Here is a 13,370-nt window from a genome sequence, read left to right on the forward strand (position 1 = left end):
GCTGAGGTAATCAGCTGAGTGGAAAATCAATTGATGTCAATTTGTTACCTTCACATTCTACTGCACACAATTAAAGAACCTAATAAACGTCCTCTCGCTGTCAACTGCGTTTATTTTCAGCAACTTAACATGTGTAAATATTTGTATGAACAGAACAAGATTCAACAACTAAGACATAAACTAAACAAGTTCCCCAGACATGTGACTAACAGAAATGTATTAATGTGTCCCTGAACAAAGGGGGGGGGGGGTCAAAATCAAAAGTAACAGTCAGTATCTGGTGTGGCCACCAGCTGCATTAAGTACTGCAGTGCATCTCCTCCTCGTGGACTGCACCAGATTTGCCAGTTCTTGCTGTGAGATGTTACCCCACTCTTCCAACAAGGCACCTGCAAGTTCCCAGACATTTCTGGAGTGAATGGCCCTAGCCCTCACCCTCCGATCTAACAGGTCCCAGACATGCTCAATGGGATTGAGATCCGGGCTCTTCGCTGGCCATGGCAGAACACTGACATTCCTGTCTTGCAAGAAATCACGCACAGAACGAGCAGTATGGCTGGTGGCATTGTCATGCTGGAGGGTCATGTCAGGATGAGCCTGCAGGAAGGGTACCACATGAGGGAGGAGGATGTCTTCCCTGTAACGCACAACGTTGAGATTGCCTGCAATGACAACAAGCTCAGTCCGATGATGCTGTGACACACCGACCCAGACCATGATGGACCCTCCACCTCCAAATCGATCCCGCTCCAGAGTACAGGCCTCAGTGTAACGCTCATTCCTTCGACAATAAACGCGAATCTAACCATCACCCCCGATGAGACAAAACCGCAACTCGTCAGTGAAGAGCACTGATGGAGGGATTGCCCGTTCCTGGTGTTATTCGTGCAGTGGTTGTTGACATCCTGTACTTGTCCCGCACGTGTGATGTTCGGATGTACCGATCCTGTGCAGGTGTTGTTACACATGGTCTGCCACTGCGAGGATGATCAGCCGTCCGTCCTGTCTCCCTGTAGCGCTGTTTTAGGCGCCTCACAGTACGGACAATTTATTGCCCTGGCCACATCTGCAGTCCTCATGCCTCCTTGCAGCATGCCTAAGGCACATACACGCAGATGAGCAGGGACCTTGGGCATCTTTCTTTTGGTGTTTTTCAGAGTCAGTAGAAAGGCCTCTTTAGTGTCCTAAGTTTTCATAACTGTGACCTTAATTGCCTACCGTCTGTTAGCTGTTAGTGTCTTAACGACTGTTCCACAGGTGCATGTTCATTAATTGTTTATGGTTCATTGAACAATCATGGGAAACAGTGTTTAAACCCTTTACAATGAAGATATGTGAAGTTATTTGGATTTTTATTAATTATCTCTGAAAGACAGGGTCCTGAAAAAGGGACATTTATTTTTTTGCTAAGTTTATTACACTGCATATCAATAATCAATCATCTGAAAAAGACAACATTACTGCTCTGACTGTGACCCTGAATAGTATGGGGACTCCATTGTCCCGTTCTGCTGGGAAGCTCAAATGTACATACTGATCGATTCCACAGTGACTGTGATGGTGACCTCTATATCAGTGATTCTTAAGGTAGCTATCCCCCTTTCCCATTCCCAAATATGATTGGTGTGTGCTGTACAGACTGAGCAGCAGACCATGCTGGGCCAGGGTCACCCATACTCTCCCCCATCTTCCTCTTCTTCAGGGGGAGTCCGGATAAACCAGGGTAGACTGAGAGCAGACGTGGAGGGAAAGATCAGGCCACGTCCCACTGCGTCTGCCTCATCCCAATGTTGCAGCTGAGCTCACGAAAGTAAGTGCCGTTAGTGCACATCCCTACCCACGAGTGCCTGGCAGGAGAGCTTAAGATTGGCAGCACTGCTCAAATAGTGCAGTGCCTTGTACACACAAAATGCAGTCTGTTCAAAACTTTTGAAACACCTTGTCACAACCTATTAAATTATTCTCAATCAAATACTTGCATGTATGTTGATATTGAGTTTCATTCCAAAACGCTAAAAATCCATTTTCAGAAATGTTGGTAAATGAGCTTTTATTGTTTAAAGAAATTATGAGCGATTGGCGCTTTTTACTATCGAATCATGGCATTGTTCAATGACATGTATTTGTTTAAAATGTATCACTTAATGGTTTCATTTCCAAGAGACAAATAGCCGAATCATACTATCTTTGCTAAATGCCATACAGTGCATTGAGAAAGTATTCAGACCCCTTCCCCTTTTCCACATTTTGTTATGTAACAGCCTTATTCTAAAATCTATTAAATAAATGTTATTTCTCATCAATCTACACACAATAACCCATAATGACAAAGCAAAAACAGGTTTTTAGAAATGTTTGCAAATGTATTACATTTTAAAAAAAAAACAGAAATAACTTATTTACATAAGTATTCAGACCCTTTACTCGAAAGTGAGCTCAGGTGCATCCTGTTTCCATTGATCATCCTTGAGATGTTTCAACAACTTGATTGGAGTCCACCTCTGGTAAATTCAATTGATTGGACATGATTTGGAAAGGCACACACCTGTCTATATAAGGTCCCACAGTTGACAGTGCATGTCAGAGTAAAAACCAAGCCATGAAGTCGAAGGAATTGTCCGTAGAGCTCAGAGACAGGATTGTGCCAAAGCACAGATCAGGGGAAGGGTACCAAAATAATCTGCAGCATTGAAGGTCCCCAACAACACAGTGGCCTCCAACATTCTTAAATGGAAGAAGTTTGGAATCACCAAGACTCTTCCTAGAGCTGGTCGCCGAGGCCAAACTGAGCTATTGGGGGAGAAGGGCCTTGGTCAGGGAGGTGACCAGGAACCCGATGGTCCCTCTGACAGAGCTCAAGAGTTCCTCTGTGGAGATGGGGGAACCTTCAAGAAGGAAAACCATCTCTGCAGCACTCCACCAATCCAGCGTTTGTGGTAGAATGGCCTGATGAAAGCCACTCCTCAGTAAAAGACACATGACAGCCCGCTTGGAGTTTGAAAAAAGGCACCTAAAGGACTCTAAGACCAAGATAAACAAGATTCTCTGGTCTGATGAAACCAAGATTGAACTCTTTGGCCTGAATGCCAAGTGTCACATCTGGAGGAAACCTGGCCCATACCTATGCTGAAGCATGGTGTTGGTGGTGGCAGCATCATGATGTGGGTATGTTTTTCAGTGGCAGGGACTGGGAGATTGGTCAGGATCGAGGGAAAGATGAACAGGAAAACAACCCTACGCACACAGCCAAGACAATGCAGGAGTGGCTTCGGGACAAGTCTTTGAATGTCCTTGAGTGATCCAGCAAGAGTCCTGACTTGAACCCGATCGAACATCTCTGGAGAGACCTGAAAATAGCTGTGCAGCAACGCTCCCCATCCAACCTGACAGATGGTTGTCATAGAGAGGATCTGCAGAGAAGAATGGGAGAAACTCCCCAAATACAGGTGTGCCAAGCTTGTAGCATCATACCCAAGAAGACTCAAGGCTGTAATCGCTGCCAACGGTGCTTCAACAAAGTACTGATTAAAAGGTCTGAATACTTATCTAAATGTGATATTTCTGTTAAAAACATTTTTAAATTAGCAACATTTCTTAACCTGTTTTTGCTTTCTCATTATGGGGTATTGTGTGTAGGGACAATTTAATAAATTTTAGAATAAGGCTTTAACGTAACAAAATGTGGAAAAAGTCAGGGGGCCTGAATATTTTCCGAATGCACTGTATATCCACTGTATATATCACTCTGTGAAATAAGTAGTACTGCTAGGTTTTACAGTCAAATATAACAAATAACTACATTTTTTTATAAAAAATGTACAAATGATACAATTATGACATCAATATATATATTTTTTATGATTCAATACAGTAATATGAGATCTGTATGTAAAACATTTAAATTTTAAATATTAGTAATTTAGCAGATGCTCTTATCTAGACCGACTTACAATGTGGATTCATCTTAAGATCGCTCGGTGAGACAACCACATATCACAGTCAAATATACATGATACCGACCTTCCATTCCAACTAAACAATGGATGTATAGCGTTTTTCCCCAAAAACATTTTCATACACATCTAAAATCTATATGAATAAAAAAATCTGTGAAGAGTAATATTTTACACACACATGAAGGTAGCATTTATTTTTGAAGAAAAAACAAAATGTGAAAAATGGGTATTTAGGCCTATTTTTTATCAATATAAACTCTTCATAAATTATCTGGATCAACAATGAAGACCATAAAAATAATACATGGGTACATCTATCTAACCAGCTCTGAACACCAGAACGTATGTTAATATTATTACTGTATAATTTCACCCTGATGATGTCAAAATAGCTAACAATCTGCATTCATCGTCATTGTATGACATCAGTCCCCCAGGAAAAGTCTCAATCGGTGAACGATCCTTTGTGTGCGCGCATCCTGGCTGCCCCCAAAATGAACAAAGGTCTCTTTATCAGCAACTTCAATGTGTCACCGTGGGAATGTGAAAAACAAGCATGGATTGGGATTTGATCCAAAAGCCAAAGGTTTTTCTGATGGCTGCTCATCTACAAGAGTTTCTTTATTTTAATTTTATTTAACTAAGCAAGTCAGTTATGAACACATTCTTATGTTCAATGACAGCCTAGGAACAGTAGGATACCTGCCTTGTTCAAGGGCAGAAAAACAGATGTTTACCTTGTCAGCTCAGGGATTCGATCTAGCAACCTTTCAGTTACTAGTTCAATGCTCTAACCACTGCGGCCCCAGAGTTGGCTACATGTTTTGTGGAACATATGAGCAAACAAAGTTAAGCCATTTGATAAACGTTCACAACACCCAACCCCAAAGGTAGGACAGTCAAATGGTCCAGCCGCAAGTTTATTGTGACAACACCGTAATTAACATATTAACAACCGGGTGTCAACAAATAACAAGCATGCGCAACATCCTGTGATGAAGTGTGATAAGTAGGACATGACAGATCCTCTGTTCACTTTGACTTCTCAATGAGCAATCACAATCACAATCACAAGAAGGACAACAGACTTTCACTTTTGGATTTCAAGCACATCCAGCCAAAAGTACATAGGGCCTACTGTACACAATTATTCTACATCATATAGGAGTGGTGTCAGATGATTTAGCCTACTTGCTGCATTCAAAACAACTGTGAACTCGGAAATCAGACATTTCCAACTCCAGTGCGTTCATGACAACTTGGAATCTGGAAAAACTCGTTTTGAACAGTCATCCAACTCGGAATTCCATGTCCTAAACTCTGGCATCTTTCTCGAGCTCTGTCTTTCCGACCTGATCACTGACGTCATGATTTGACCTCGTTTTCTTCCCGAGTTCCCAGTTGTCGTGAAAGCACCATTTGTCCTGCAGAGGGACCGATATGACATAAAAGTAAATAGTCCTAGTCCTAAATTACATGTTAGACATAAAAACCTCGAAGAAAACGTTCAATAAGTAAAACAACATGAACACTGGTTGAGATTGAAGACAATTGAAATGCAGTAATGTATCCGCCCATTACGCACATTGTGTCCATAATAGAGGAACCAACCATTCCTATCGCTGCATTTATCAGCGCACTCAGACTATATAGCGATGACTTCTAATCAGACGTTTTAACCACATTGCTGCGAATGCGACACCTGGGGTGGTGGTAGGGCACGCAGACTTTTGCTGCATTGTGTCAAGCCTCGGGTGGGATTGACCATGTGACCAAACTCTGCTCGGTTATGGAGGACCAAACTATAGGCTACTGGGCGGGTATTTATAGTGTTTCTGCCCAATACAAAAGGGCGTTATTATGTGTGCCCATTTTCTGGGACTACAGGAGAAATGTTCTGCAGAGTAATATTATGATTCTAATATTTACATGTGTTGCTGTCGAGGTGGGTTCTCAGAGGTAGGCTGTTTCCTTCACGTTGCGGCAAAGATCTCTTGAAGCTGCATGAACACGACTATAGTCTATATCCTATGCTTTCCAATAATATTCATTATAAACCTTGTTATATTTATGAGAAATTGCAATTTATACAAAGAGCGAATACCTTTATACCACCACCATCACGTAACCAGGGCGACTATTGCACAAATCAAACGTGAAAACGTAAAAGGAGTCTCCTGGCAAGGTCTCAAAAAGGCTAAGAATGCGCACTGAATGAGCGCACCTATAGAGTGTAGCTTTGATGCTGCATCAAAGCGTAGAGGCCTCTGAAGAATACTTCAGAATCACAAGAGGGTTAGAAAGAAGCATTTTACCTGCTATTATGTTGTCTGTTGCCGATTCTTTCTCAGTCATCATGCCCAGCTGTTTTATTTTTCCTTGAGTCTCCCCTCCCCTAAACAGTTACACATGCAGTTTGTCCTTGTTTACTTGCCAGTCTGAATCATTAGATTGATGGAAGAAAAACAACTAAATTCTCTCACTCGGATTATCCCCCTTAAACCTGCTTTCTTTCTCTTCAATTCTTTAAACTGGAAAATAGGACTTGCTATGTATGGCGCACTAAAAAGCCCATTTAAAGGAGGCACAGCGGGGTTGACCGATTCAACTGAAAGATTGTCGTCGAGTTTGGCCGATCTGCACCTCCAAAGAAATGAGGTCTGCTACCCAGGCTGCTACTTTCCGATCGTTAGGTAGCCCTCTGTCCCGCCCCTCCCGTCAACTCGCACGGTTGTTCTGGCAAGGAATGTCTCCCAATAATCCAGAGCTAAAAGTCGACAGTAGGGGCTGCAAGGACGCAGCACTAGATAGCCTATACATCATCATCTACATTTCTGCTGTCCTGCACTTGCACCTTTTCATTAGTCATCTCCTCATTATGCAAATAAGATCCCCTCCCAAATCTATAAAATTGTTTTCAGGTTAGCCTACCGCTCATGTTTTTATTTTTGCCTACAGCATCAATAAACTTGTACTGCATCTTTCAAGCTTGGTAAAATGCACTATGCTAGTGGGTTTGTAGTAGGCTACATTCATGAGGACCCTTGATGATAAACACTTTGAGTTCAATACAAAATTAGATGGTCAAGGCTGGACGCTTTGGAAAAAAATGTTTTTAGAAATAGTACAAAAAAACATGTAGAGTACCAGTCAAGAGTTTGGACATCTACTCATTCCAGGGTTTTTCTTTATTTGAGCTTTTTTCTACATTGTGGAATAATAGTGAAGACATCAAAACTATGAAATAACACATATGGAATCATGTAGTAAGCAAAAGAGTGTTAAACAAATCTAAATATATTTTATATTCTTCTTCAAAGTAGCCACCCTTTCTTGATGACAGCTTTGCACACTCTTGGCATTATATCAACCAACTTCATGAGGAATGCTTTTCCAACAGTCTTGAAGGAGTTCCCACATATGAGGAGCACTTGTTGCCTCCTTTTCCTTCACTCTGCGGTCCAACTCATCCCACACCACCTCAATTGGGTTGAGGTCGGGTGATTGTGGAGGCCAGGTCATCAGATGCAGCACTCCATCACTCTCATTCTTGGTCAAATAGCCCTTACACAGCCTGGAGGTGTGTTTTGGGTCATTGTCCTAATGAAAAACAAATGATAGTCCCACTAAGCCCAAACCAGATGGGATGGCGTATCGCTGCAGAATGCTATCGTAGCCATGCTGGTTAAATGTGGCTTGAATTCGAAATAAATCACAGACAGTGTCACCAGCAAAGCACCCCCACACCATCACACCTCCTTCTCGATGCTTTACGTGGGAACCACACATGCGTAGATCATCCGTTCACCTGCTCTACGTCTCACAAAGACACTGTGGATGGAACCCGAAATCTCAAATTTGGATTTATCAGACTAAAGGACAGATTTCCACCAGTCTAATGTCCATTGCTCATGTTTCCTGGCCGAAGTTAGTCTCTTCTTTTTATTGGTGTCCTTTAGTAGTGGTTTCTTTGTAGCAATTCGACCATGAAGGCCTGATTCACGCAATCTCCTCTGAACAGTTGATGTTGAGATGTGTCTGTTTCTTGAAGCATTCATTTGGGCTGCAATCTGAGGTGCAGTTAACTTTAATGACCTTATCCTCTGCAGCAGAAGTAACTCTGGGTCTTTCTTTCCTGTGGCGGTCCTCATGGGAGCCAGTTTCATCATAGCGCTTGAAGTTTTTTGCAACTGTACTATGGACTTGGTCTTTTACCAAATAGAGCTATCTTCTGTATAGCACAACTGAATGGTTCAAACGCATTAAGAGGGAAAGAAATTTCACAAAATTACTTTTAACAAGGCACAACTGTTAATTTAAATGCTTTCCAGGGGACTACCTCACGCAGGTTGAAATAATGCCAAGAGTGTGCAAAGCTGTCAAGGCAAAGGGTGGCTACTTTGAAGAATCTCAAATATGAAATATATTTAGATTTGTTAAAAATACATGATTCCATGTGTTATTTCATAGTTTTGATGTCTTCACTATTATTCTACAATGTAGAAAATAGTAAAATAAAGAAAAGCCCTTGAATGAGTAGGTGTGGCCAAACTATTGAAAGATACTGTATATGCAAAAGTATGTGGACACCCCTTCAAATGAGTGGATTCAGCTATTTCAGTCACACCCGTTGCTGACAGGTGTATAAAATCGAGCATATAGACCATGCAATCTCCATAGACAAACATTGGCAGTAGAATGGCCTTTGCTGAAGAGCTCAGTGACTTTCACCATCATAAATCAAATCAAATGTATTTATATAGCCCTTCTTACATCAGCTGATATATCAAAGTTCTGTACAGAAACCCAGCCTAAAACCCCAAAGAGCAAGCAATGCAGGTGTAGAAGCACGGTGGCTAGGAAAAACTCCCGAGAAAGGCCAAAACCTAGGAGGAAACCTAGAGAGAAATCAGGCTAAGAGGGGTGGCCAGTCCTCTTCTGGCTGTGCCGGGTGGAGATTATAACAGAACATGGCCAAGATGTTCAAATGTTCATCAATGACCAGCATGGTCAAATAATAGTAATCACAGTGAACAGGTTCCATAGCCGCAGGCAGAACAGTTGAAACTGGAGCAGCAGCATGGCCAGGTGGACTGGGGACAACAAGGAGTCATCATGCCAGGTAGTCCTGAGGCATGGTCCTAGGGCTCAGGTCCTCCGAGAGAGAGAAAAAAAGAGAGAAAGAGAGAATAAGAGAGAGCATACTTAAATTCCCACAGGACACCAGATAAGACAGGAGAAATACTCCAGATATAACAGGCTGACAACATAAATACTGGAGGCTGAGACAGGAGGGGCCAGGAGACACTGTGGCCCCATCCGATGATACCCCCAGACAGGGCCAAACAGGCAGGATATAACACCACCCACTTTGCCAAAGCACAGCCCCCACACCACTGGAGTGATATCTTCAACCACCAACTTACCATCCTGAGACAAGCCCGAGTATAGCCCACAAAGATCTCCGCCACGGCACAACCCAAGGGGGGGGCTGCCAACCCAGACAGGAAGCCCACGTCAGTGACTCAACCCACTCAAGTGAAGCACCCCTCCTAGGGACAGCATGAAAGAGCACCAGTAAGCCAGTGACTCAGCCCCTGTAATAGGGTTAGTAGCAGAGAATCCCAGTGGAGAGAGGGGAACCGGCCAGGCAGAGACAGCAAGGGCGGTTCGTTGCTCCAGTGCCATTCCGTTCACCTTCACTCTCCTTGGCCAGACTACACTCAATCATAGGACCTACTGAAGAGATGAGTTTTCAATTTTTATAAAAATAAAATATTTCACCATTATTTAACCAGGTAGGCAAGTTAATATACAGTGGGACAAAAAAGTATTTAGTCAGCCACCAATTGTGCAAGTTCTCCCACTTAAAAATATGAGAGAGGCCTGTAATTTTCATCATAAGTACACTTCAACTATGACAGACAAGATGAGAAAAAAAAATCTAGAAAATCACATTGTAGGATTTTTAATGAATTTATTTGCAAATGATGGTGGAAAATAAGTATTTAGTCACCTACAAACAAGCAAGATTTCTGGCTCTAACAGACCTGTAACTTCTTCTTCAAGAGGCTCCTCTGTCCTCCATTCGTTACCTGTATTAATGGCACCTGTTTGAACTTGTATGTATGTATGTATGTATGTATGTATGTATGTATGTATGTATGTATGTATGTATGTATGTATGTATGTATGTATATATATATATATATATATATATATATATATATATATGAGTATATGAGTATGTGTATATATATAGGTGTGAGGTAGTTAAGGTAGATGAAGTTGAAAGTTTACATACACCTTAGCCAAATACATTTAAACTCAGTTTTTCACAATTCCTGACATTTAATCCTAGTAAAAACTCCCCGTCTTGGTTCAGTTAGGATCACCACTTTATTTTAAGAATGTGAAATGTCAGAATAATAGTTGAGAGAATGATTTATTTCAGCTTTGTATTTCTTTCATCACATTCCCAGTGGGTCAGAAGTTTACATACACTCAATTAGTATTTGGTAGCATTGCCTTGAAATTGTTTAACTTTGGTCAAAAATTCCAGATAGCTTTCCAAAATAAGTTGGGTGAATTATGACCCATTCCTCCTGACAGAGCTTGGGGCGGCAGGGTAGCCTAGTGGTTAGAGCGTTGGACTAGCAACCGGAAGGTTTCAAGTTCCAACCCCCAAGCTGACAAGGTACAAATCTGGCGTTCTGCCCCTGAACAGGCAGTTAACCCACTGTTCCTAGGCCGTTATTGAAAATAAGAATATGTTATTAACTGACTTGCCTAGTTAAATAAAGGTAAAAATAAATGAAACAGAGCTGGTGTCAGGTTTGTAGGCCTCCTTGCTCGAACATGCTTTTTCAGTTCTGCCCACAAATGTTCTATGGGATTGAGGTCAGGGCTTGTGATGGCCACTTCAATACCTTGACTTTGTTGTCCTTAAGCCATATTGCCACAACTTTGGAAGTATGCTTGGGGTCATTGTCCATTTGGAAGACCCATTTGCAACCAAGCTTTAACTTTCTGACTGATCTCTTAAGATGTGGCTTCAATATATCCACATAATTTTCCTGCCTCATGATGCCAACTATTTTTTGAAGTGCACCAGTCCCTCCTGCAGCAAAGCATCTCCACAACATGATCCTGCCACCCCCGTGCATCATGGATGGTGTTTGGATGGTGTTCTTCGGCTTGCAAGCCTCCACCTTTTTCCTCTGAACTTAGGGTTGGTCATTATGGTTGGTCATTATGGCCAAACAGTTCTATTTTTGTTTCATCAGACCAGAGGACATTTCTCCAAAAAGTAAGATCTTTGTCCCCATGTGCAGTTGCAAACCGTAGTCTGGCTTTTTTATGGCGGTTGTGGAGCAGTGGCTTCTTCTTTGCTGAGCGGCCTTTCAGGTTTTACTGTGGATTTAGATACTTTTGTACCTGTTTCCTCCATCATCTTCACATGGTCCTCTGCTGTTGTTCTGGGATTGATTTGCGCTTTTCACTCCAGGAGACAGAACGCGTCTCCTTCCTGAGTGGTATGACGGCTGCATGGTCCCATGGTGTTTATACTTGCACACTATTGTTTGTACAGATGAATGTGGTACCTTCAGGCATATGGAAATTGCTCCCAAGGATGAACCAGACTTGTGGAGGTCTCCAATTTTCTCTGAGGTCTTTTCTGATTTATTTTGATTTTCCCATGATGTCAAGCAAAGAGGCATTGAGTTTGAAGGTAGGCCTTGGAATACATCCACAGGTACACCTCCAATTGGCTCAAATGATATCAATTAGCCTATCAGAATCTTCTAAAGCCATGACATAATTTTCTGGAATTTTCCAAGCTGTTTAAAGGGACAGTCAACTTAGTGTAAACTTCTGACCAACTGGAATTGTGATACAGTGAATTATAAGTGAAATAATCTGTCTGCAAACAATTGTTGGAAAAATTACTTGTGTCATACACAAAGTAGATGTCTAAACCGACTTGCCAAAACTACAGTTTGTTAACAAGAAATTTTGGAGTGGTTGAAAAACGGGTTTTAAATACTCCAACCTAAGTGTATGTAAACTTCCGACTTCAACTGTATATGTGTGTGTATGTATGTATGTATGTATGTATGTATGTATATGTATGTATGTATGTATGTATGTATGTATGTATGTGCATATGTATGTGTGTATATATATGTGTGTATATGTGTGTGTGTGGTATGTATGTATATATATATATATCATTCAAAAAATGATTTGGGGGTGTACTTTTAATTCAACAACATCCTTGTTCCGATCTCCTAACCCACAATATGTATAGGTACTGCTGTCTATGTCATTTGCTGATGGTTTATGTTTAGACCGGCATTGCTTAGCAATATAATATTGCGATGCTATATCTTGCTTATCTCGGATTGACCCAAGATGACACTTAAGTGCGCAATATGTTTAAGTTGCAACTTATTCTGTTTAGGTTTACTAGATGCTAATTTAATACTTTATTCGCAGGAGCCTCCTCAGTTCATATGTTAGTAGAAGTTATAGGATAGTGAGAGGTGAACGTATAATTGGGATTTTATTTTTGTTTTACCTCTTGTTCGAGGCCGCACCTTGCATTTTTGGCATCGGCCAGATAATGTGTGTATTGTTTTTTTCTTCTTTTTTTTCTTTCTCCTATTTGTGTATGCCTGTTAAAGGTGGGTTGAGTGGGGGTAAATGTTGGGGGACAGGGTGGAGAGTTAAGGTGCTCGCCAGGGGAGGGGGGTTGGTTGGATGCTGCTCGGGTGTAGGTGCTACGTATGCTGATCTTGATGGTTTGGTGCCATTTCTTACCTTTTTATTGAGTTACATGTTATGCAGGCCACCATGGGAACTACAAACAAGAGGAGGGTAGGGCTTACATTTACTTCCTGGAATGTCAAGGGTTTAAACGTACCAATTAAGAGAGGCAAGGCCCTAGCCCACTTGAAAGCACTCTTGTCTGATATAGTATTATATTTTAGCAAGAAATCTATCTGAAAAACAATTCTCATAGCAGACTTAAATGTAGGTGGGTGGGGCAAGTGTATCACACTAACTTCTCCGCCAAAACGAGAGGCACAGCGATTCTGGTACGGAAAGGAATTTCCTTTCTACATAAAACCACTATTGCGGATAAGGAGGGTCGTTATGTGACCGTAATAGGAGAAATCCACTCTACTTCTGTAATTCTACTAAATATCTATGGCCCAAACATTGATAACCCCTATTTTTTCAAAATAGTCTTTGCCCTGATTCCAGATATCGCCCATACTAATTTGGTCATTGGAGGGGACCTTAACTGTGTGCTAGACCAACCTTCTATTCAAGCAAATTCTTGAATACCTACATAAACAAATTTGAACTTATTTGATATATGGAGGATCTCTAACCCTACGGGTACGG

At 41.5% G+C, this 13,370-nt stretch overlaps 1 protein-coding gene across 1 annotated transcript in view; it reads right to left on the reverse strand.

Moving 5' to 3' along the window:
* LOC118369650 (heat shock 70 kDa protein 12A-like) overlaps positions 1-7,174 on the reverse strand; it is a 52,832-nt gene extending 45,658 nt beyond the window's left edge. The window contains exon 1 of the mRNA XM_052498496.1: positions 6,272-7,174. Within this exon, the coding sequence (XP_052354456.1) occupies positions 6,272-6,314 (43 nt within the window). The 5' untranslated portion in view covers positions 6,315-7,174. The remainder of the gene's footprint in view (positions 1-6,271) is intronic.
* Positions 7,175-13,370: the final 6,196 nt, after the last annotated feature.

The sequence above is a fragment of the Oncorhynchus keta genome, chromosome 36 (assembly GCF_023373465.1).
Source record: "Oncorhynchus keta strain PuntledgeMale-10-30-2019 chromosome 36, Oket_V2, whole genome shotgun sequence".
In the NCBI taxonomy this organism is placed as follows: domain Eukaryota; kingdom Metazoa; phylum Chordata; class Actinopteri; order Salmoniformes; family Salmonidae; genus Oncorhynchus; species Oncorhynchus keta.